General features: G+C 40.2%; 1 protein-coding gene across 3 annotated transcripts in view; it reads right to left on the reverse strand.

Annotated features, from left to right (window-relative positions):
• The window catches only part of tafa3a (TAFA chemokine like family member 3a), a 79,991-nt gene that overhangs the window by 19,775 nt on the left and 35,246 nt on the right, over positions 1-24,970 (reverse strand). For all 3 annotated transcript variants that reach the window (XM_026307381.1, XM_026307383.1, XM_026307384.1), the window contains one exon: positions 15,638-15,750. In XM_026307381.1, the coding sequence (XP_026163166.1) occupies positions 15,638-15,749 (112 nt within the window). In that variant the 5' untranslated portion in view covers position 15,750. The remainder of the gene's footprint in view (positions 1-15,637; positions 15,751-24,970) is intronic.

Genomic DNA, 24,970 nt, shown 5'->3' on the forward strand with positions numbered 1-24,970 from the left:
CTCATTGTAGTAAGATTAGTATTTAACATGGCAATAACATCATAACATGAAACTGGATTGTCAACCAGTGTGATCACTAGCTCTCCTTGTTTATATTCACCATAACTGTGCTCAACCCCACAGAGGCAGACAAAAGAGAAGCTGGAGATCCTCTACTCCTGTGCCTGGTCTCTCATCTGACATGCACACATGCTGGTTATCTGTCATGTAGATGTCTTGTCTGCTCTAAACGGCTGCCATCTCTGCGCTCTAACTGGATTCCCACGTTTTTTTATCTTGAGCAGATTCCAATGATGCCTTTCAGAGCTGAATGACAGGCACAGTGTCATGAAACACCGAGGATTGGTTTAACAAAAAAGGAGATGAAGGTCCCCCACTTAGTTCCACAGGGGGACCTTCATCGGTCCATTCATCCCCTACATTTCTGTAACAACATGATCTGAAGGGCAGACAAAACCCTCTCTATTTGGCAATGGAAATGGAGATGACAGGCCTGTGCTAAAGGTAGAGGAAGAAGCAGTCTGACAATAATAGAAATGGTTTGCTTCAAATTACTCAAAGCTCGTCCTGGAAAACAAAATTATCTCGTTAGTAGTGAGACGACCACCAGGCTGATCCCCTGTTGAATTGCGGGCCACCTGAGGACACTATTAAAGTAGCATCTGACCTGTCCACTCAAAGACAGCTCAATATAAATGTTCCTCTTTTTAATAGACCATCTTGCTGAAAAATATGTCGACAAACCTTTTAAAAAAGCCATTTCAGGAGAACTCCAATGGTTCCACCCATTACATTTTATGCTCCAGTCCATTCACATAAACTTGATGCTCTGCCTCGGTTGCCGTTTTTATGGTCCAATGTGGACACTCGGCACTGCATTTCATTCCTGGGGAGTTGTGAGCCAGAAGGCGAAAAGTCATGGAGCGCAGCCGGAAGATGGAGGCAAGCAATTGATAGACTGCATTTTAGAAGCTTATATTTCACTTTATTCAGTCAGTAGCCAGCCTCTAGTGAATAACTACTATGCCATAGCGTAGCATTACTTTAAAAGAAAAGAGGAAACTACCCAAGGCTGAATAGCTGATGAGTTTCCCTCTGACTTCTTTCCCAACATTGCCTGACTACAGATGAGCACTCATAAATGTCTGTTAGGATTTATATTATCAAACTGCATGGAAAAGAGGTTTCAGGGGACAGTTGTTAAGGCAAATGTGCTAAATTTATGATTAGGGGCTACAAATCTGTAATAGTAAGTACTGGGAATTAGCGTTTAGAGAGGACATTAAACTTTCTCGACATGTTCTCAGACATCTTGAAATAATACTACATGCCAGTTTAGAGACAGATGCCAAGCTGTTAGCAAACCTTCACTGGTCTTAATGGCAGCAAAGCTACAGTAACCAGCCCTCAGAAAGCAAGAAGAAATCCTTAAGATGAATTTCACTTGATCTGATTAGACAACCATGTTACAAGTCTCAAAGCAAGCCAAAAATGAATGAAATGAAAAGCTTACTTAAAGCAGCTACAATCACAATGGATCAAGTTACTTTGTGTGACATGAAAGATGAGATTTTCAGGGGGCCACAATGTTACTATTTTGGTTTACTCTCAATACTTTCACAGTGTTTTCTGTCACAGTGAAAAACCCCACCATAATCTATCTGCTCATCTCCAAGCAACAAAAACAGAAAGTTAAGTTATGACCTGGTAAATGCAGTGACAGATTTAGCAGCTGAGAGCCAGGATATTTCCTTCAGGAGCTGGTGGAGACCAAAAACAGTACTAAAAAGTGTGAACATTAAACCTACATTTAACAGGTGTCTATGAAAATAACTTTTAATTCATATTAATTAGTTCGGCTCAATGCCAATGGATGTTTGAAAAGACATGCTTGCTAATAAATTCCCTTTATTGGCTATTCAGAGCTATATTATATTCACTGTGCCCACATGGTTACAAATTACTACATGTGTAACTTCAGAAGATACATAAATATTTGTATATGTCTTAAGACTTTTCCTGATCTGTAAATCTTCACTTGACTATCAAGAAGGCCCCCTGAGTGTTGAGTCACACTTCAGACATACATAAAGATATTTAGATATTTCTGAGGTCTGAAATCTTATGATTCTTTGCTTGAATGCATTATAAACTCAGCAGATGATTGTCGGACTTGTCCATATTTCCTACGCACCACAGTGAGTGTCTAGACACCAGCATGCAAATATCAAATGTGTTTGATGAAACAGGAACAGCTCATATCAGACACTGATTCAAGACTGAATTTGTACCAAACCATCAGTTTGCATCAAACCATCAGTTTGGTTCACATATAAAAATGCTACATGTTTGACTTTAATGTACTACTTTATAATTGGATATAGAATTGCATGTGTAGATGTGCATTGCTGTGCCAGGCATGCTCCCAAATGTGAATACAGCATATATATGTGCTTTAAATCTAAATGCAAATTCCTCAAGATGGATGAAATTTTTACTTTACTTTGTTGGTTGCCTTTCTGTGTCCTCCATCTGACTGTTTCTGCACTAACATGTCTCAGGCTTCAAGTATGACTGCACCTGTCTGCTCCCGTTTCCATCATGACACAGACATCCCTACCTGCTCCACTGAAGCCATTAGAACTGCTATGATACACTGGATAGACATATACCACCTGCCTACCACTCTAAAGAAATACTCTAAAACCATTTAAAAATGATTTAGTATACTACAAGTTAACTGAATCTAACATGCAGTTTATAGTTGCAGCAGCTCATTGTACTCTATATGAGCAAGCTTTTCTGGAATTTCCTGGAATCAATAAAGTATCTATTTATCTATCTACAGTGGTGTGAAAAAGTGGTGGCCCCCTTCCTGATTTCTTATTTTTTTGCATGTTTGTCATACTTTGTTTCAGATCATCAAACAAATTTAAATATTTATAAAGATAACACGAGTAAACACATCATGCAGTTTTTAAATGAAGGTTTTTATTATTAAGGGAAAACAAAATCCAAAACTGCATGACCCTGTGTGAAAAAGTGTTTGCCCCCTAAACCTAATAACTGGTTGGACCACCTTTAGCAGCAACAACTGTAATCAAGCGTTTGCGATAACTTGCAATGAGTCTGTTCTAGCGCTGTGGGGGAATTTTGGCCGACTCATCTTTGCAGAATTGTAATTCAGCCACATTAGAGGGTTTTTGAGCATGAACCGCCATTTTAAGGTCATGCCACAGCATCTCAATCGGATTCAGGTCAGGACCTTGACTAGGCCACTCCAAAGTCTTCATTTTGTTTTTCTTCAGCCATTCAGAGGTGGACTTGCTGGTGTGTTTTGGATCATTGTCCTGCTGCAGAATCCAAGTTCACTTCAGCCTGAGGTCACAAACAGATGGACGGACATTCTCCTTCAGAATTTTTTGACAGACAGTAGAATTCATGGTTCCATTTATCACAGCAAATCTTCCAGGTCCTGAAGCGAAACAAGCAGCCTCAGACCATCACACTACCACCACCATATTTACTGTTGGTATGATGTTCTTTTTCTGAAATGTGGTGTTAGTTTTATGCCAGACGTAATGGGACACACACCTTCCAAAAAGTTTTCGTGTTGGAATTCTGCCATGCAGACCACTTTTGCCCAGACTCTTTCTTATGGTGGAGTCATGAACAGTGACCTTAACTGTGAGGCCTGCAGTTCTTTGGATGTTGTTGTGGGGTCTTTTGTGACCTCTTGGATGAGTCATTGCTGTGCTCTTGGGGTAATTTTGGTCGGCCAGCCACTCCTGGCAAGGTACTCCATTGTTCCATGTTTTCGCCATTTGTAGATAATGGCTCTCACTGTGGTTCGTTGCAGACCCAAAGCTTTAGAAATGGCTTTATAACCTTTCCCAGACTGATAGATCCCAATTACCTTCTTTCTCATTTATTTTGAATTTCTCTGGATCTCGACATGATGTCTAGCTTTTGAGGATCTTTTGGTCTACTTCACGTTGTCAGGCAGGTCCTATTTAAGTGATTTCTTGATTGCGAACAGGTGTGGCAGTAATCAGACCTGGGTGTGGCTAGAGGAACTGAACTCAGGTAGGTGTGATAAACCACAGTTAAGTTATGTTTTAACAGGGGAGCAAACACTTTTCACACAGGGCCATGTAGTTTGGGATTTTGTTTTCCCTTAATAATAAAAACCTTAATTTAAAAACTGCATGATAATGCACCACAGGGGGGCACAATCAGTGTCTTCATGTGACGGTCCCAAGTCTGGGTAAATGCAGAGGGTTGTGGAAGGGCATCCGACATAAAATTTAAGCCAAATCAAACATGCGAATCACAAATATGACTTCCATACCGGTCGTGGCCTGGGTTAACAACGACCGCCACTGGTTGCTGTTGACCTACAGGGTGCCAGTGGAAATTGGACTACTGTTGGTCGAAGAAGGAGAAGAGGAAGGCGTGTTCATGGGCAAAGAGAGAAGAGGAAGGGCGGGAGTGTAGGACTTAGAGTAGGGATTTTGAATGTAGGTACTTTGTCAGGGAAAACTAGAGAGTTGGCTGATATGATGGAAAGAAGAAAGGTGGATATCTTGTGTGTTCAGGAGACCAGGTGGAAAGGTAGCAAGGCCTATAGATTATGAGCACGGTTCAAGCTGTTTTATCATGGTGTGGATGGAAAGAGGAATGGAGTAGGAGTTATCCTGAAGGAGGATTTTGTTAGGAATGTTCTAGAGATGAAGAGAGTGTCAGATAGGGTGATGAGTCTGAAGCTGGAAGTTGAAGGTGTGATGTTGAATGTTGTCAGTGGTTATGCCCCATAGGCAGGATGTGAGTTAGAAGAGAATGAGAAATTCTGGAGGGAGATGGATGAGGTGATCCAGGGTATCCCTAGTGGTGAGAGAGTGGTGTTTGGGGCAGACTTCAATGGACATGTTGGTGAGGGAAACAGAGGTGATGAGGAAGTGATGGGTAAGTTTGATATGCAGGACAGGAATGCAGAAGGACAGATTGTGGTAGACTTCGCAAAAAAGATGGAAATGGCTGTAGTGAACACATTTTTCCAGAAAAGGGAGGAGCATAGGGTGACATATAAGACTGGAGGCAGAAGCACACAAGTTGATTACATCTTGTGCAGACGTTTTAACCTGAAAGAGATCAGTGACTGCAAAGTAGTGGTTGGGGAGAGTGTATCCAGACAGCATAGGATGGTGGTGTGTAGGATGACTCTGGTGGTGAGGAAGATGAAGAGGACAAGGGCAGAGCAGAGGACCAAGTGGTGGAATTTGAAAAAGGAAGAGTGTTGTGTGGTTTTCAGGGAGGAGCTGAAACAGGCTCTGGGAGGTCAGGAGGTTCTTCCAGATAACTGGACAGCTACAGCTAAAGTGATCAGGGAGACAGATAGGAGGGTACTTGGTGTGTCATCTGGAAAGAGGAAAGCAGATAAGGAGATTTGGTGGTGGAATGAGGAAGTTCAGGAGTGTGTTAAGAGGAAAAGGTTAGCTAAGAAGAAGTGGGGCACTAAGAGGACAGAAGAGAACAGAGGGGAGATGCAGCATAAAGTGAAGGTAGCCCTTTGGCAAAGGCCAAACAAAGGGCGTATGAGGATTTGTATGATAGATTGAACACTAAGGAGGGAGAGGTGGATTTGTACAGGTTGGCGAGGCAGAGAGACAGAGATGGGAAGGATATGCAGCAGGTTAGGGTGATTAAGGACATGGATGGAAATGTGTTGACAGGTGCCACAAGTGTGATGGAAAGATGAAAGGAATACTTTGAAGAGTTGATAAATGAGGAAAATGTTAGAGAGCACAGAGTAGAAGAGGTGACTGTTGTGGAGCAGGAAGTAGCAAAGATCAGTAAGGATGACGTGAGGAAGGCATTGAAGAGGATGAAGAGTGGAAAGGCAGTTGGTCCTGATGACATACCTGTGGAGGTATGGAAGTGTTTAGGAGAGGTGGCAGTAGAGTTTTTGACTGGGCTACTTAACAAGATCTTGGAGAGTGAGAGGTGTACTGGAATGGAGAAGTGTACTAGTGCCCATCTTTAAGAACAAGGGAGACATGCAGAGTTGTGGAAACTACAGAGGAATAAAGCTGGTGAGTCACACAATGAAGTTATGGGAAAGAATAGTGGAGGCTAGGCTGAGGTCAGAAGTGAGCATTTGTGAGCTGCATGATGGACAGACTGACAGATGAGGTTAGACAGGAATCTCCGTGGACCATGATGTTTGCAGATGACATTGTCATCTGTAGTGAGAGCAGGGAGCAGGTGGAGGAAAATCTAGAGAGGTGGAGGTTTGCTCTGGAAAGGAGAGGAATGAAGCTGAGCCGCAGTAAAACAGAGTACATGTGTGTAAATGAGAGGGACTCAAGTAGAACTTTGAGGTTACAGGGAGTACAGGTGAAGAAGGTGGAGGATTTTAAGGACCTAGGGTCAACAGTCCAGAGCAACGGAGAGTGTGGAAAAGAAGCTAAGAGACGTTTGCAAGCAGGTTCAGAACGGGTGGAGGAAAGTGTCAGGTGTGATGTGTGACAAAAGAGTGTCAGCAAGAATGAAAGGAAAGGTGTACAAGACAGTGGTGAGAGCAGCAATGTTGTCTGGTTTAGAGACAGTGGCACTGAGAAAAAGACAGGAGGCAGAGCTGGAGGTAGCAGAGCTGAAGATGTTGAGGTTCTCTCTGGGAGTGACGAGGATGGATAGGATCAGGAATGAGGACATCAGAGGGACAGCTCATGTTAGATGTTTTGGAGAAAAAGCCAGGGAAACCAGATTGAGATGGTTTGGACATGTTCAGAGGAGGAACAGTGAATACACTGGTAAAAGATGCTGCGGTTAGAACTGCCAGGAAGGAGGCCTAGAGGAAGACCAAAGAGGAGGTTCTTGGATGTAGTGAAGGAGGACATGAGGATAGTTGGTGTGGGTGAGGAGGATACAGAGGATAGGGTTAAATGGAGGCAGATGATTCGCTGTGGCGACCCCTGGAGGGAGCAGCCGAAAGGAAAAGAAGATTTAAAAACTGCGTGATGTGTTTACTTGTGTTATCTTTGACTAATATTTAAATTTGTTTGATGATCTGAAACATTAAAGTGTGACAAAAATGCAAAAAAATAAGAAATCAGGAAGGGGGCCAACACTTTTTCACACCATTGTATCTAATAATTCTGTTAAAGCACATTTCTCTCTCAGGTTCATCCACCCACAAGGACTTATACCTAAACCACATACTGAAGTACAAGCAAACCATTACTCAAACAAAATCTGACTTCTATGCCTCTCTTATTGTATCCGCCTCTGGCTCCACGCGTTCCCTCTTCTCCACTGTCAAAAATTTATTGGGCCCTCCCGATACTCCTCTCTTCCCCTCACTCTCCACCACCTTGTGCAATAACTTCCTGGATTTCTTCTCATCAAAAATCGAAAATATACACCAGCAATTTCCCCCCATCTGTGACACTGCGAACTGCCTCCACTGTACCTTACCCTGTCTATCAGTATCCTCCCTGCTTTCGAGTTTTATCATTCCACCCACCACGGTTATCTCTTCCCTGATCCTCAAATCCAAACCCTCAACCTGCAAACTTGACCCCCTACCAACCAACCTCGTCAAGCTCTGTCTCCCCTCTCTCCTTCCTCATGTTACCCACATTATTCACACTTCCCTCAGTTCTGGTATCGTACCCCCATCACTCAAGACAGCCATCATCACACCAATCCTAAAAAAACCTGGTCTCGATCCTGCGAACCTTAACAACTTCCGCCCTATCTCCAATCTCCCGTTCCTCTCTAAAATTCTTGAAAAAGTTGTCCACCACCAGGTCCATACCCACCTTGCCGCCAATAGCCTATACGAACACTTTCAATCTGGTTTCCGCCAACTTCACAGCACTGAAACTGCCCTGGTCAAAATCACCAACGACCTCCTAGTAGCCACAGACTCTGGCCTTGTCTCCATCCTCATCCTCCTTGACCTAACTGCAGCTTTTGACACCATCTCACACAATATTCTCCTTCATCGCCTTGCTTCCATCGGCATAGCCGGCTCGGTCCTCTCATGGTTCACCTCCTACCTCTCTGACCGCACCCAGTCCGTCCATCTCCAGAACTTCCACTCTCAGCCCTCTACTGTCAGTTGTGGCGTGCCCCAGGGCTCTGTCCTGGGGCCCCTCCTCTTCATTATTTACCTCCTTCCTCTCGGACATATCTTTAGGCAACATAACATCAATTTCCACTGTTATGCAGACGACACCCAGCTCTACCTCTCTGCTGCTCCATCTTCTGCCCTCCCCCCTCCCTCCCTCCGTACCTGCTTACATAATATCAAATCCTGGTTCACCCATAACTTTTTGAAACTCAACCCCGACAAAACTGAAATTCTCCTCGTGGGCACCAAATCCACCTTTTCTAAAACCAGCACCTTCTCCATTCTAATTGACAACAATACTGTCCTCCCCTCCCCCCAAGTTAAAAGCCTGGGTGTCATCCTAGACAGTACTCTCTCCTTCACTCAGCATATCAATACCACTACCCGGTCGGCCTACTCCCATCTCCGTAACATAAACCGCATCCGTTCTTCACTCACCATCGATAGCACGGCCATACTCGTTAATGCCTTTGTCACCTCTCGTTTGGATTACTGTAACTCACTCCTCACTGGTCTACCTCTCAAATCACTTCATAAACTACAACTTGTCCAGAACTCTGCTGCCCGAATCATCGCCAGAACTCCATTCTCACATCATATTACCCCTGTCCTTAAACAACTTCACTGGCTTCCTGTGTCCTTCCGTATAAACTATAAAATCCTCCTCCTCACCTACAAAGCCCTCCACTCTATTGCCCCACCATACATCACTGATCTACTTCATATCTATTCTCCGCCTCGTACTCTCCGCTCCTCCAGTTCCACTCTCCTCTGCACCCCTACAGTGCGCCTGGCCACCATGGGCGCTAGATCCTTCAGCCACACTGCGCCCCGCCTTTGGAACATTCTCCCTCATCGCATCCGGTCGTCTCCGGACTTATCAACTTTTAAATCATCACTCAAAACGTATCTGTTCCGTATAGCGTTTTCCACCTAACTCTCTTAACTTCCCAAAGCAGCCCGTGATGTTCTACCACCCTCTGCCTATTTCATATTGTCTCATATTGTTTCATATTTGTTGTTCTGTCATCTGGGTTTTTGTGTTTCAATTTGCTTTTGCTGTACATCGCCCACTTCCTGGATGCTCTGCACTTTTGCCTTTACATTCTGGCCCTCTGTTTATGCATTGTTGTTATTGTTGTTTTAATGCACTCTATGTATTTCATGCTGTATGCTTCCTTTTTCTCTCTGTAAGGTGACCTTGAGAGTTTGAAAGGCGCCATGAAATAAAATTTATTATTATTATTATTATTATTTCAAAAGGACTGTAATTTGTGTAATTTGTGATTACATGCTTGTATAGATGTTGCCACCACAAAAACTAGAAGGATGAAATTTTTTTTCACAACCTTTTTTGACCTCTTCATTTTTCGGGTGCAACACTTTAGCATGGTCCTTTAGTATATCAGGATAAAAGCAGTGTGACTGTAAAAAAACAGTAAAGTACAATCTGAAAGATTGTATGGAAAAGAATAGTACTAATAGACTAAAACCACATTTGGTTTTCCTGCAAGCTCATGAACGCAAATCATCAGTTCTATACATGGCCTATATAGTACGGCAGTTATTTTAGTGTTTTTTTTTTTTTTTTAATCCTTAAGACATTCATTCATGTATTTATTAATAAAAAACTATATCAGTTTTGATTGTGCAGTTTCACCTTCTTATCTTTAATATCAGCAGCACTACCTGAGCATAAGAACAATATGTTTGAAAGGTGGTACTAATCTTCTTTATGATAGATAAACTGTGATAGGTTAATAATTCCAAAGTTAATGTTATGTGGCAACATGCATCAAACAGCCTCCTATATAACGCTGTCTGTGGAGCAGTGAATCCCCGCCACCACAAATTAATCACTTCAAAAATTCTTTAACACATTAAAATTTCAACAGAGCAGAAACCCTGTGAAAAGGAATGGAGCCCTGGCTAATTTGAAAGGGGACCGTACCTCCTCGTGCGAAGCTTCAACCAAGCATAGACCATTAACAGCAATACAATTGACTAACTTTAAAGGAGGTTGCTCTAATTGCTGGGTAAGGGCAGGCTTTTAGTTTGTAAGACCCAATTACCGCCATGCTGTTAGCACTTCTCCACTAATTGCTCTCATCAGCTCAAATCGTTATCAGCAGCCTCTCCTTCGATTTCTATCAAAATCCAGAAATCCTCATTTCTTTGAGCTTCAGAATGGCTGGAGGTAACTCATAATGTGGCGAGGGATAATAGGTTTACATTTGAGCTGTAATTAGAGAGGGAATGGAGATAGAAGACTGTTGGCATATCTGATTCTGACACAATGTGGGTTCAATTTGTTGCAACAAAACACAAGAATGCACTTTACTTTAAGCTATCATCCAGTGATTGTTTGAAAGCACTGATTAAATGTAATCTTGACCCTAATGGGGTGAGAGTACAGCTACTGAAATGTACTAAAATTATTTCGTGATTGTAAGCAGCCATAGTTTATCAGGAAACATATATTTAAAACAGCTAAACGCTGATAACATGGCAACACTGTGGTCAATCAGACAGGATATATATAAGTCAATAGATTATCTAAACCAGTTATTACCAGCAAAAATCTATTTCTATAAATGATTCTTCGATAAAATGTACATGCATGAGCCCATTTCTATTTAGTAGAAAATTTGCATTACAAATGAATTCGTCTTCCAGCAATACTGTCAGTCAAACCATCTTAACACCTTCTGTTGCAGACTCTTAATGCAATGATTTAACAGGCAGAAAGTCAACATAAATAACTCAAGGTAATAGACTGAAACATTAGTTTTCTGCAATTCCACATAGCAATAATATAAACACGGGCTTAACAAAACTACTGGAAAAAAAACCCCAACTCTGTTTAGTCAGCTCATCTGCCAATTTTATAGAGCTGTATGGTATGTCAGAATAAAAAGATGGAAATCCACTAATCTAAACCATCATATTTGGAAGGAAAAGTGAAAGTGAGTGCATCTTATATGCTGGTAATAATGCTGCATTGCAGGGTAAAACTTGCACACAACTGCAGCACTTTGGTCCTGGACACAGGCAGTTTGTTCATACAATTGGATTTTTGCATAGTTGGACCATTTTGCATGTGCAGTTAGCACTTTTCGTCTATGTGGTCATAAATTATGGGATGTATCCTTGCAAACACTGGCTGCTAGCAAACATGTACATCATATAGATCCCTGCAGCCACAGAAAAGCAGCAAGTATTAAAACACCAAAGTCATTCTCTACACATAGTTCCAACAGACAGTTTTATTAATATTGTCAGTGTTTTTCCCCCTCTCCTAAACAAGTCTGGTTAATCTGTGGGTTGGCTTGCCTGTCTCAGTGTCTGATTGTGTTTCTTGCCTGTTGTATGTCTTTCCAGTAATGCTGTTGCTTTCTCTGCAATTATCTTGGTGAGTACAATGTTAATATTAAGGAAAGAACGAGTGGACAGAAATACAAATTAGGGTGCTAGTGGAACTTCCCTTTAAACTCTGCATTGTAGCACATGTATAAAAAAAGCTTTCAGATTTTTATCACCCTAACAGTACACACACGGTAAAAAGAGCAAGCCCAGGGGTGAACTCTGATTTCCTCTGAGCATGTGAATAAAACTATTGACATTCTCCCAGCACATATACTGGCCCCCTGGTCCCTTCTGTTGGATACACAACCGCACAGAGGACGCAATCAAGGCCACACACAGCCACTCATGGCTCATCTATACAGCTGCCATTCAGGCGCGCATAGCGGAGGACGTTTGATGGTTTTCTAATCTCAGTAGCTGCCACCGGGAGATGGGGCGAGCTGACCCCTGTCATCCCCACAGTGCATCTCAAACAGCCCCACATCTCCATCTCAATCTCCCTCTACTTGTTATCTTTGTCCACCATTGTGTCGTCCACCTGCTCTCCAAATGTCAGTAGGAATGCTCTGCAGCCACAGGCCGGTGCTTCCCCAGGGTGGGGATGACCATTTCTGCCACCACTTGATATAATGTCACTGTATCCCTGGGCAAAGGGTCCACACTGACCTGTTGTGAAGGGTACGCAGGCTGATGTATGCTAATCACAAAACAACACAGATTTAGAGTGTATACTGCATTACAGAGCTTTTCACAGTAAACTGGAACAACATGTGTACCAAAGCTCCTGATAAGAAATAGTGAGAAAGAAAATGCACTTCATTGAGTGTCGATGTAGTTGGCTTAAATCAAAACCTACCCCTAAATATGTCTTTATTTGAACTCTTCTGCTCTAATCTGTCTAGGCAAATAAATAAGGTACTAAATGACTTGGAAAATATCAAATTAAACTTATGGCTTGTTTTGGAGGTAGACAGTTAGTCTGATGGTTCTCTTCCTCTCTGCTGCTCAGTTTTTATGGTCCCTTAGCCAGCAAGCTAAAGCTTATAAATTTGGCCTTTTTTAATTATTTATTTATTTCATATACAATATGTACAATAATAAAGACATGTTCCCATTTGATGTATTGTACTAACGTTCATCTTCACGTGTACCTGCGATTGATGTTATGACATTCAATGACCCAATATCACTTGTTATTGCACTGTAGTATGGATCAGGAGGTTCCTATTCCACCTGTTATGGTGTTCAGTAGGGCATATTTTTGGCACAGTCCTTCCTTCATTGTCATGCTTACAATAATAAAACACTAAACATACATGCAGTGGGTTTCTGAACATACTGTGGCTTAAGTTAAAACACACATAAACAAAAAAAATCAACATTTCACACTGAAATCAAACACCACTCTCTGTTGGGAAAGTCCAACATTTTATGACCCACCCATCCACCTAACATAAACTATCACACTTCCTTCTTTGCCCGTCTCATAATTACTCCACCCAGTAACGGTCTCCTAATTACCATATCCTTCTATACTGGGATGTGCAGGAGGCAGCTCCTCAATCATATTTATGGCTGTGATAACAACTGATAATAGCCAGTGAATGGCGTGACAACAGTCAAACCGACTTCAAGTGCAGTGTCTCGCTCTGTCTTCATCATTTCTACTCTCCATTTTAATTATTAAACTAACATTATTTCTGAACGTATTCAGCTGTAATTTCATTTGATGGTCTCTTAATACATTTTTTCCAGTTCTAGGGCTCCAGAGGATGTGAGGATGTGATAGGAGGAAGCAGGAACTCGTTTTGTTTAAAATGAAGAGACCACGATGCTATATAACCATACATTTATAACAATGTCTCTTTATTACTTCTTACTAAATTATAGTTTTCATTATAGAAACACAATTACTAAACCTACCCCAGAGCTAGAAGTTGGACAGTCACAAATTGTGTTATTTTTAATATCTAAAATAATCTAAGCCTTTGAACATTAAAAAAAGTACTTTGCTGCTGTGTGGATCTCATCAAGACCCATCAAGCATGAAATGTTCACAATCTTTTCTCCCTTCAGGCTGGCAGTAGGGAAACAATTCTAATTTATCTAACAAATATATTTTACCTTACAGTTGTTATTTACGTTACACATCTTAATATAGCTTTTCCAAAAAAACTGACTGGGACAGTGGGGAGGAAAAAATGCTGTTGGATTCTGCCATTAATTTGGGCTCTGGAGAATCAGTTTGTTCCTAATATGAAACACTGAAAATCAAGAGGGAAAAAAAGTTAGAGCCAATTTACATAGAATACAAAAAAAAAAAAAAAAAAAAATCCCCTGAAGCATGAAAATCAGCTTGAGAATGAACCATTAGAGTGCATCACACAGTTTTAGAAAGTCTCTACCATAAGCAATTATGAAAATATTCCATTGAATTCAAATGAGAGCCAGTGCACAGTTTCATCTTATTAATAAGGCTGCATGGCCCCTTGTGTGCGTGTGAATATAGAACAGATCCTTGATTTAAACCCAGCATAAACCTGTGCTCCAAAGTAATTTTGATTCCAATTTGTGAAGCTATCCATAAGCCACATGGTATAAAGCCTTATATCCCTATGTTTAAAAATATAACAGAGTACGACCTGTAAACGGCACTGCTTAGAGTGTTTTTATCTCAAGAAGAGGGAGCTGCTGCGGCATTACATCACACAGCCTCGGTGGGAAATGTGTTTTTCACGCCTGGTTTCCTCTCTACCACATCTCAGCATTTGCCCTCACACTGACCAACAAACCAGAGAGATGTTGATTACTGCTTTTTAATTGAGGCAGAGTGAGTTACTGGAAAGGGAAAAAAAGTATCCAAGTACCTAAATAGCTGAGTAATGAGGCTCCCATTTGAACTGGTCACATCATCAGTCTAAATCCTATTGATGGGACCAAAATAAATTGTACAGCCAAAAGGTACTTGTTATCGTGCTCGCTCGCTTTCCAGACCTCTCTCCTATCACCCTTCCTCTCCCTCTCCACTCTTTCATGACTAGCTAATGAATGTAGATGGTGCTCTGGGGGATGCAGTGGTCTTATAACGGGGTTTATGTGTACACGCTGTAAGCTCAGCATGCTCCGGTCAGGCTATGGTGAAAGGTTCAATTGCCCCCACCTCCATAAACAGAGGGGCTAAAGACGTTTGTTTATTGGGTCCACCTTGACTTAACCTCCGTAACTCAGGGACAGGCAGCGTGATTACCTAAGTGTCAGTGCAGCATGGGGAGAATAGGGCCAGGTTACTTGTGTTGGCCCTCTCTCTCCTAATAAATCACAGGAATAAGCGCACAAACCACAAGAGTAAAACAAATGCAAATGCAAAGAGAGAGTGGTGTAAGCTTAACGACTGAATGGTCGATCCGACATGTTTGTAGTCAAACAACTGGGATTCAGCATTCCAGTGACAATCTACAATCATCAAATACATTCATTAAATATGAAATGTATTGATTAGAGTATCACATGGGAAAGTGAAAAGTAAACATGTGATCCTCCATGAAAGAGATGGAGTTGCAGTCATTGAAAAAGCTCTTCAACTTGGCCAAAAAAAATGTAGACACTTGGACATTCTACCCACACCCAATCATGAGAGCTTTCCCAAGCTAATGCCACAAAGGTGGAAGCACACTATTATAGCATTTAACGTCAGTCAGGTGAGCTGGGAACTACATATTCAGTTGGTATGTAATGTGACTTCTGCATAATTTATTTAGGATATCTCTATGCAATTGGTGTATTTGCCACAGTCTGATGCTGCTGCTGTCTGTTCTCCTTGTCAAAAGTTTCTATTATTTTAAAAGGCACATTAAAATTGTTTTCTGAATCAGACTTTTCATTGGCAATAATTGTAAAATATATAATATATAAAAGAAATTTAAAAAAAAAACACTTACACCAAACTGAATCCTCACCCTCTCCAGTGGAGCCAGTAAGTGTAGGCTTTGGTTATTCTGGGAATCTTGCCCAGCACAGTACATCTTGATGTGAATGTGTTACATTATGAATGAAAAAACATTTATGAAAGAAAGCACCATGTTCAACTATTGATCCTTAGAAAGATAACAGCAATAATCGCATGCAGTGTTGTACCTATGTGGCTTCTGTGTGACGATGCACTGGTCAGTTGTCCCCAGAGAGACACCATACAGACAGTCAGCAGTAGCGCCTTTCTGCACATGCTCTGTAGGTCCCTCTGCCGCATTCTGGAAAAAAGGTAAGACAAAACTCATCAGTGGTCAGCCACATTTGCATCACATGAACACTTAGATCCACAAGCTTGGACTCATGCCAGCAACCTCCCAAAGCTTCCACTTGGCAGTCAGAGGTGTTCATTTAGAGTAACTCCTGAAATCACAAAGCTTGGATCTACAGAGCTTCAACTGGATGCCTTGACTGTGTTAGGGATTAGCCCCCTGAGGATTACACACAGCAGGGTGCCCCAGTGTGTACAAAACTATAGCTACATATTTCAAGGAAATTTACATGAGTACCATACTCATACATACTGTATTAAGGCCCCCTCATATGATATTTACATTGTTAAACTTTCTAATTCAGTGAAAGAACAGCTGATTTGCTCACACAGGTTCAACTGTGTAAAAGTAAACCTGTTCAACTTCAGTGAACTTTGACCTACAACTTAGTGACTCTGGCCATGTTGATTTTTAAAGAAACAGACTTCAGAGATGAGGTTTTTCAGTAAAGGAAGCATTGGAAGCTTATTAGCCTTGCTACACAGTCCAACTTATTTTATTCTCCTCTGACTGAGTATAAACGGCTTCATAAAACAGGAATGGTTTGCAGACTGTGGTACCAATAGGGCTACGGCTTTGAACACTGTGCAAACCTGTTCTTCACCTAACAAGCCTGCTCACTGAGATCTAGCAAAATTGTTCTTGGGGTCATTAACAGGAGAGAATGTTCTCCCCCTTCAGTAACTTCAGTACAGAGGACTGAAAGAACAATAATTTAACCATTATCTCCCTGGGTTTACCAGCAATCCCTGCAAGTTATCATTCCATCAGCAAATTTATCACCATATATTTTTTGAATTTTGCAGTTCTAACCATGCCTACATTGCACCATACAGTCCATCCATCCATCCATTTTCTATACCTGCTTATTCCTTAACCAGTGTTACAGGGATCTGCTGGAGTCCATTCCAGCTCTCTTTCTGGTGCAAGGCAGGGGTACACCCTGGACAGGTCACCAGTCCATCACAGGGCCACATATAGACACACAAAGACAAACAACCACACACACTCACTCCTATGGGCAATTTAGAGTCACCAATCAACCTAACATGCATGTTTTTGGACTGTGTATTTTATTACCATTTTATTACATTAAGTATTCATGTGTATTTATATATAATGATGTACTTCTTTGTGTTGGGCAGATACCTGGCTACGATCTTGCAGGGATATTTGGTGATAATTTTAGAATCCATAAACACTGCAATTTATAATACCAATTTAGTTCTCGAGACAGGGAACAAATGAAGTCTGTTTAGGTTCTCTATCTCTTTATTCCCACTTGCTGTCATCTTGCTACCTGGGAGGTGAGTAATGCTGTTTGTGTGGTCTGCTTTAATGTGCTCTGCTCAGTAATCTTCATGTACTTTCACAAGGCTGTTGTCCAGTAATACTCGCACTCTCCATCTGAGAGCCCTGTGGCGAGAGGAACAAGCAATGCAATCAGTGACTCATCTTACTGCCAACAGAACTGCCCTCCTGTCTCGTGAGAAAGCAATCGCTAATCACAGCTCTGCTTTGAACTCTGTTCCAATGCAGCCAGTAAAATTAGTAAAATGCTTGGTTTCATGCAAAGAGATGAGCTCTTGCTTATCTGGCAGAGGCCTGCTTCTGTGAGAAATATTTCGCTGTGACTGTCTTTGTACTAACAGCTAAAGCTGGATGAGATCATAACAGGAAGCACTAATTCTGTACAATCTCAGACAGCTGACGCAATCAGGTGTTATGAGCAAACAGACCAAAGACAAACACAGACAGTGTCTGTATCATCATCCACAGATTCATGAAAAAACGATTGGAAACCTGGAGTTTACATTCACACTCATTGCTGTCTGGTCAAGTGTTGGAAGCCAAATAATCCCTATAATCCAGTTTTGGACAAAAGGATTAAGGCCTGCATGAACCCGGGGTACAGTGAAAAAGCAGAAACTATAAAATCTGGCTGTAATAGGATGAGACATCTGTCAATCAAGAGAAAATGAAGATACAAATATCTAAGAACAGCATCTTCTGACATTTAGTGGACCAGCAACATTTTGGACAATATTGAAAAAGGACATATTAAGAGTCTGAAATTAACATTAAATGTTGAAAGACTTGATTTTGTATTTCCTGAAAAATATTGTGGCTTTCCAATTGAAGTTATTATAAAAAAAAAAGTCAGCAGAGTATCGCACACCCACATAAGAATACTTACATGTGTTTATTTGCAAGGGTGATGGGATATAAGGGTGGGAGTGACTTGCAAAGAAATGTACCAATGTCAATGAAGGCAAGGATGAAGAGGTGATAATGAGCAAACATGAATGTGATCAATGCACATTTTGAATTTTGAAAACATTTTATGATGAAGGAAACTCTACTTCATATTGGTTTTACCACTTGGCCACTGTGCTTGCCTGTAGGCACTGTCTGAATTTGTCTGGCTTCTGCAGAACATCATGTTACAAACCAGATACACAGTGCAGCATCCAATATAGTTGAAGTGGTTGATTTAATCTTTATTTTGTTCATCAGGACCTGACATTACTGAAATTACTCCCACAGAGTTAGAAAACTCATTTTCACCTGCACAGCCTGTAGTTTGGTACAACCCCAACACATAACACCTACAACGCCAGACCAGATGAATTGGTAACCTGATTAAAAAATTAATTTCACATTAGCAGAACAAATTTAGAGCACCAGTGCAAATACAGTTCCTGAAATATGTGTCTTGCTCTGAAGACTAGTTTGAAAGGTTTACCTCACTATCAGGTGACTATCTTCAATTGCTTCCATTTCTGTTGATCATTACAAACATTACAGCCACAATAATTATTTTAGATCAGGGGTCTCCAACTCCAGTCCTTGAGGTCCACTGTCCTGCTTGTTACCCTCTGCTGCAAGGGCAGGGATAGTTGGAAAACAAGCAGGACAGTGGCCCTCGAGGACCAGAGTTGGAGACCCTTGTTTTAGCTCATGTTCACAATCAAATTTTGACTTATTTGCAAGGCCTAATAATAAGAAAGCAGAAAATCAATACATCGGTTTGAATAGCCACGCTTCAAGAGTGAGTTGAATACATGCTGCCTTCTTGTGAAATATTTAGCACTTAGTTTGTGACTTTGTAGATTTTTGGTTTAGACAATAGGAAGTCTGGTTTTATTCCAAACAAGATTTCAAACATCTAATTCCCCAATTTCCATTTTGTGTCTGGTACTGTTCAGGTGGCTTGTTGGAGCTGGTTAACAGGGAAATTATTCCACCTGCTGGATATGACACTGAGACCAGGTGGCTCATCACAAAATGGCTTGATCAGGGTAAACCTATTTGGCCATAGGTTAAGTCTGATTTGTACATGCTGGAGGCAAACGTAGACTTTGTGTGGTGATCGGTTTAGATGTCATGTTATGTAATACCTTCCTGATTACCTTTTTAATCAGCAAAATAAGAACACTTTTAAAAATGAATATTGGTCAGTGACGTGACACCTAGATTTTTACTTCCATAAACAACTGATTTTCTATTTTTGAAGAAAAACGGCTTAATATTGTTTAAAAAGGTTCATTTCACATCATTTTCATGATCTCTGTTCATAATTGTATGAAAAACACAAAACTGGCAGAATATTGTAGGACTAAAGTGGTAAAATGTCATTTGGTAAAACTGTCCTCAAATATAATGAAGACAACTGCTGGTAAAATGATAAAACATTATCAAAAATCATTTAGTTTTACTCTTTACTCTTTACTCTTTTAAAGACTCAAGATAAGCCTGTAAAAATATTTGCATGATAGACCTTTTAAAAACATTTTTATTATTTTTAGTATTTAGTAGAACATTGTTCTGCAAAGATCTATTTTGAGCTATAATCTCATGGGTTTAGTTAACTCACATGTGATGACATCACTCAGACGACCCCTGAAGACCAATGAAGTTGGAGGTAAGTTTAAAATGTTCTCTTCAATTTAAGTTAAATTCATCTTTTCCAAGTGTGTGCGGAAGAGACTGGTCCCTCCCTCCACTTCTTGCCTTAATGTCAGCTGAACAGGGATTCCAGCCCCACTGTGACACTTAAGAATAAAGCTAAGGGATGAATCAGATAAGCTTCCTAAACCTAACCACAAGCAGACCGCAGGACACAGGGAACAGAATGAACTGCAGTAAAATTACTTGAAAAGTTTAGCCTGGTCACACTGATCCACCCCAACCACCTCCCTATAACTTCAGCACAGTACAAGCTGTGGAAAAATGTTTGCTTGTGAGCATAATCCAGGCCCCAGTTATGTTTTCGCCATTGTGTAACAGACAAAACCATTAAGCAGTATGTGAAAGTAATTTTTGCGGGGCTGCACCCATAAAACCAAAAGAGCTCAATAAATTACCAACACCAGTAGGCTTCTCAATAAACAGCTGCTGTGGCTACATGTGAATTTCACATTTCAAGTTAATCTTTAACCTTTTCTTTTTTCAGTTGCATAGCAACCACTGTAAAATAACACTCCTCACATCCTTTAAACGCCTTCTTTCTGTTATTAGTGATTGTCACAGCGGCTCCTGAAAAAAGCCTCCTCTCTGATTACAGCTTGAACAGACATAATCAACACACAAACACACTCACACAATCTTTCACAAAACAAACTTCCCCCAGAGCACCTATTGCCTTGTAGCTGTAGTGAGTCAATGGGACCAATAAGACAGAGGAGTGTGTTTACAGCTGATACATGACACAGGAGTGGACGAGCGCAAGGTGGCTGCTGTGGTTGGAGGGCAAAACAAAACCAGTTCTGTTTTTATGTTAGGTATTTCTGTCCCTCTCTTATCTAAATATGACACACTGCTGGCTGTGTACCAGCAGTCATGCCCCAGGCTAAACCTTCCCTCAGTTGCATAAACAGCTGGTATACTGAAATACTGCAGAAAACATGTTAAAACATAGTACATCAGTCCAGCTAAATTAAATCAGTTTAGGTGTTGTAATTTTAAAAGATAATTTTTGACATTCATGATATAATTTGATAGTTAACTGTCCAGAGACAGAAAGAGCAATGGAAAACAAGGGCAGTGAGAGAGAGAGAGAGAGACAACATGCAACAAAGATCCTCCAGCCAGGAATCAACCTGTGGATATGGCAGTTGTGTGGTACAGTATGCACTTTAATCAGTAGGTCCTCCGGACAAAAATTGGCTCCAGCATATTTAATATTGCTGAAAGTCTTGAGACCTCCTCTACAAGCATCTACAGATCTGAACATTGGTTGACACTGCATTAGTTAATAAGGACTGCCACACAAGCAAGGTCACTGCTTGTAAAGGTGTTAATGAAACAGGCTTGAGAGCTAAAACCTTATTATACCCCTGGTGATTCACACCAAACATCCTTCACTAAAGAGTAATATATTAGGTTATAGATAGGGCAGCGACTGATGATTATTCTGATTAAACATAAATCTGACTATTATTAACAATACACACTTTAAAACTCAACATTTTTCCATAAAGTCTAAACAGTTAAATCTATTTATGAAACAGTATTTTGGTGAAAGAGACTGTAATACTGTGCAATTAAATGTAACTAAATATTGAAAAATCTGAGCTAAACTCAATAGGAAGAAGTCTATAAATTACTTTCTTGCAGGAAATTCTGTTTCTGTACACTTATACGCAGTTGAGTATAGTACACAGTCTTCAACTGGTTCATTGACCTTCTGGTTAAGTCATGATGGTTTCTAAAAATCAATTCCCTGATGGAGTCAAAGAACACCAGGAATTGTGTTAATCTTAAGGCCAACGAGCCTGAGGGCTGTGCCTCAGTATACGTAATGAACAATGTGGTTAGAACATGTGTTCAGTGGTTTATTGCACCAGTGTGTAAAAACCCACAATGCATTCTTTCACTTCAGTATAAATCACAGTTAAATCCAAGCCTTGGATCTTCAGAATCTATTTTACATCACATCACCGACAGTCATTTAAACTACACAGAAACCTAAACCATGAACATATACAACGCACACAAAGCAAACGACAAACAAAATGATAATGTCAATCTAATATGTAGATCAGAAAGAGAGTCAGTGATGAATTGCTGTTCTCTGGCTAATGGATCTGTGATGCCTCATTGACTGTGGTGAAGATGAACATTTACAGCAGTCTTAGTTCTTCTGCCTTCTGACATGTATTTCTGTTCTCTCTTGTTTTCCTGATAATAATAGAAGTCTAAGAGTATCGTGGAAACAGAGATGCTGCCAATCCAAAATGCTGCTGGAACGACGGTTTTACAAAAGGATTGTAATGAAAAGATGAGCGGGAATGTGAGCTACTTAAATCCCTAGATGAATGGATCGAGGGAATGGCCATTTCCATAAAGTGATGGAATTTGCCCCAAGCGTGTTTTTGTACTCACAAAATCCTGTCCAATCCTACCGATACTAGAACTGGAAACAAGTAAAAGATTTGCACATTGCAGACTACAGACTGCCATGTAACACAAGTGACAGATGAACATCAGACAACTTTACCTCAGCTGGACTGATTACCTGACAAAATTATTGCCACTTGTCAGGAAATAGTGCATGGCATGTAATCAAATTCAGCATATCGCTCAGTTGGCAGTGATGCAGAAATGGAGGCCCTGCATACGACAGCACCATATCAAACTGAAAACCAAGCCAGGCAGGGTCATTGCTCTATTTCTTCAGTTTGCAGCTTCAGAAAGGTAACAATGACATTATGTCGTCACAATCTGATTATTACCTGAACAATTTACCAACATAGGCTGCATTTCATATCAGTCATATCATACTAGACAACTGTATTCTTTACATTTCTTCACAAAACACACAAAATAATTTCCACTGGAAATGTCTCCATTACTTTGAAAAAAATATATATATATATATATATATATATATATATTTGTCCCACTTTTGCAATTTGAGTTTGATTTACTGTCCAACTGATATAATGCAAAGATTTGTCTGAACTGATAAAAATGTTCATATATTTTCATCTAATGTGTTCATATAAGTCACCTTACATTATTAGAGTGTTGTCATAGCAAGCTGGAGAAGAAGCTAGAAGTGCTTTGCATTGGATTTAGCCTGTTTTTAGCCTGACAGGAAAATTTCAGACAAGACAGAAAAAAGTGTGTTGACATGATTCTGGGTTGAAACATTTGAATCTATGTTTTTACACTAATTGGACTGAGTTACCGGTCTCATTAAAAAAGAATAGAATTTAATGTAAATGAAGGGATCTTTATAGTAAAGATGGCTATAAATCATAATTTATCATTGAGGAAACAAAGCACAGTATGCATTATTTATGCAGTAACCCTACATGGTAAATAATGCAGCAAATTAGCTTTCTAATTTTGTGGTATTCTACAATTATTATAAAAGCATTTATCACCATAACCTGTTGTGGATATAAATGCACATTAACTGAGGAAATTAGTTTTTTTTTTTATGTTGACCCCCTATTTCTAAAGGTAAACCTCTATATGGAGACAGAGAGAGAAGGTTAAGCATTTTGAATTGACATGAGTCCAAAATGCATAAATTCTGTCAATATTATGTGTCCACAGACCTATTTGTCCACACTATTGAACAATGTCTCTGAGATAGCCATCTTGCGAACAATTTGCCTTCCATTGAGACTTCTTCTTCTGCAGATCTTGAATTTGTGGTTATTGATGTGAAGTTTTAAACATAGTAAGACGGATGGACAGAGCAAGGGAGAAAGAGAGTTTCCGCTCTGCTCTGTAAAAACTAGATATTTATAGTTATTTCTGGTTCAATAACCCACCACAATAAAAAAAACTGTACTTGCAGACTACCATCGTGTCTAATGCTGACAGAGAAAATTGAGAGAGTTATGAAAAACAGCAATAAATTTAGTGGGCAGGGGTGGAGGCCATGTTCCAGCGTTTACTCCCCGCCGGGGCGTATGGTGTTATTTTGGAAACAGCAGACCAGGGGAGGCCGAGTACTGAGTTCCAGAAGCCAACATTAGGCTCTGACCTGTTGGAAAACATCCCTTTGGGTGCAGAGGCAGAGGTCATCTCAGTGTAGCTGGAGTTCTCTGACACACTTGGCTAGTCCCTCTATCTCACTCTGTCCCTCTCTATCTCCCCAGCTATTCTGCGTTCAGTGAGGTCTACTTGCTTCTGACTCATCCTGCATCCTCACAGCATGTTCTGTGCTACCGGACACACGGTACAACGCAGCAGGGATCAGATAACTGTCCTACTGCATCATCACACTGCACAGGCAAGGGAGTGAGAGCGGCCACTGCAGAGGTTTAAAAGAGTGCCGCTAACATTAGAGCTCTGTTTTTTCCCCCCTTTTACTTTTTATGCAAATGACTCACCAAACTGAGCTGGGCACACTGCACATATCTCTATCTTATAACTGTCATCACAATAGTTCATTGAAAATTAAAAAGGAAAAAAAAAAGTATTCATGACTTACTGTTAGTTTCATATTCATAATTCACCATTCACACTTTTTAACATGCCTCAGACAAACTTATGTGTCCTCCTTAAATTCCATAAAGAAAAAATGCAGTGGTGATGAACAGAGGTTTCCCAGCAAAGGAAATCATTAGTACGAACCTTATGCCCACTATAATGAATTAATTCACCATAGATAATCAATTTCTGAATGGATTATAAAACACTGCAATTGTAAGCAGATATTTTTTATTAGCATTTTAAGTAATTCACCCAACGAAGAATTTGCAACAGACAACAAATGATTGACATTATGTAAGCTGTAATAAAACATTATTCATATTTATGACTAATAATTTATTTATTGTGCTTATTACAAATATGAATAAAGTATTCAGATCTAAGTAATTCATAAATAATTCTTTCAGTGACAACTAAGCAAATTAAAAAAACATCTACAAACAGTTTTAAATCAGCCTGAAGAATGAACAGATAAAGATGCCAATACATGTTAATATATTATCACATATGACTGCAGCTATTTAATCAGTGTTCATGCAGCAGTTTTTGAGGTTTAATGGAAAAGTTATAATTATGGAAAAATACATCAAGAAATATGGAAAAATCTTACTGTATATTTACTATAACAACACTTTCTGGCTAAGTTGTCAATAACATAAAATTGTCAAATGTTTTTGTCAGTTTGCTATCAACTGGTTGGATGTACAATGCT

This window comes from Mastacembelus armatus, chromosome 5, assembly GCF_900324485.2.
Source record: "Mastacembelus armatus chromosome 5, fMasArm1.2, whole genome shotgun sequence".
Classification (NCBI taxonomy): Eukaryota; Metazoa; Chordata; class Actinopteri; order Synbranchiformes; family Mastacembelidae; genus Mastacembelus; species Mastacembelus armatus.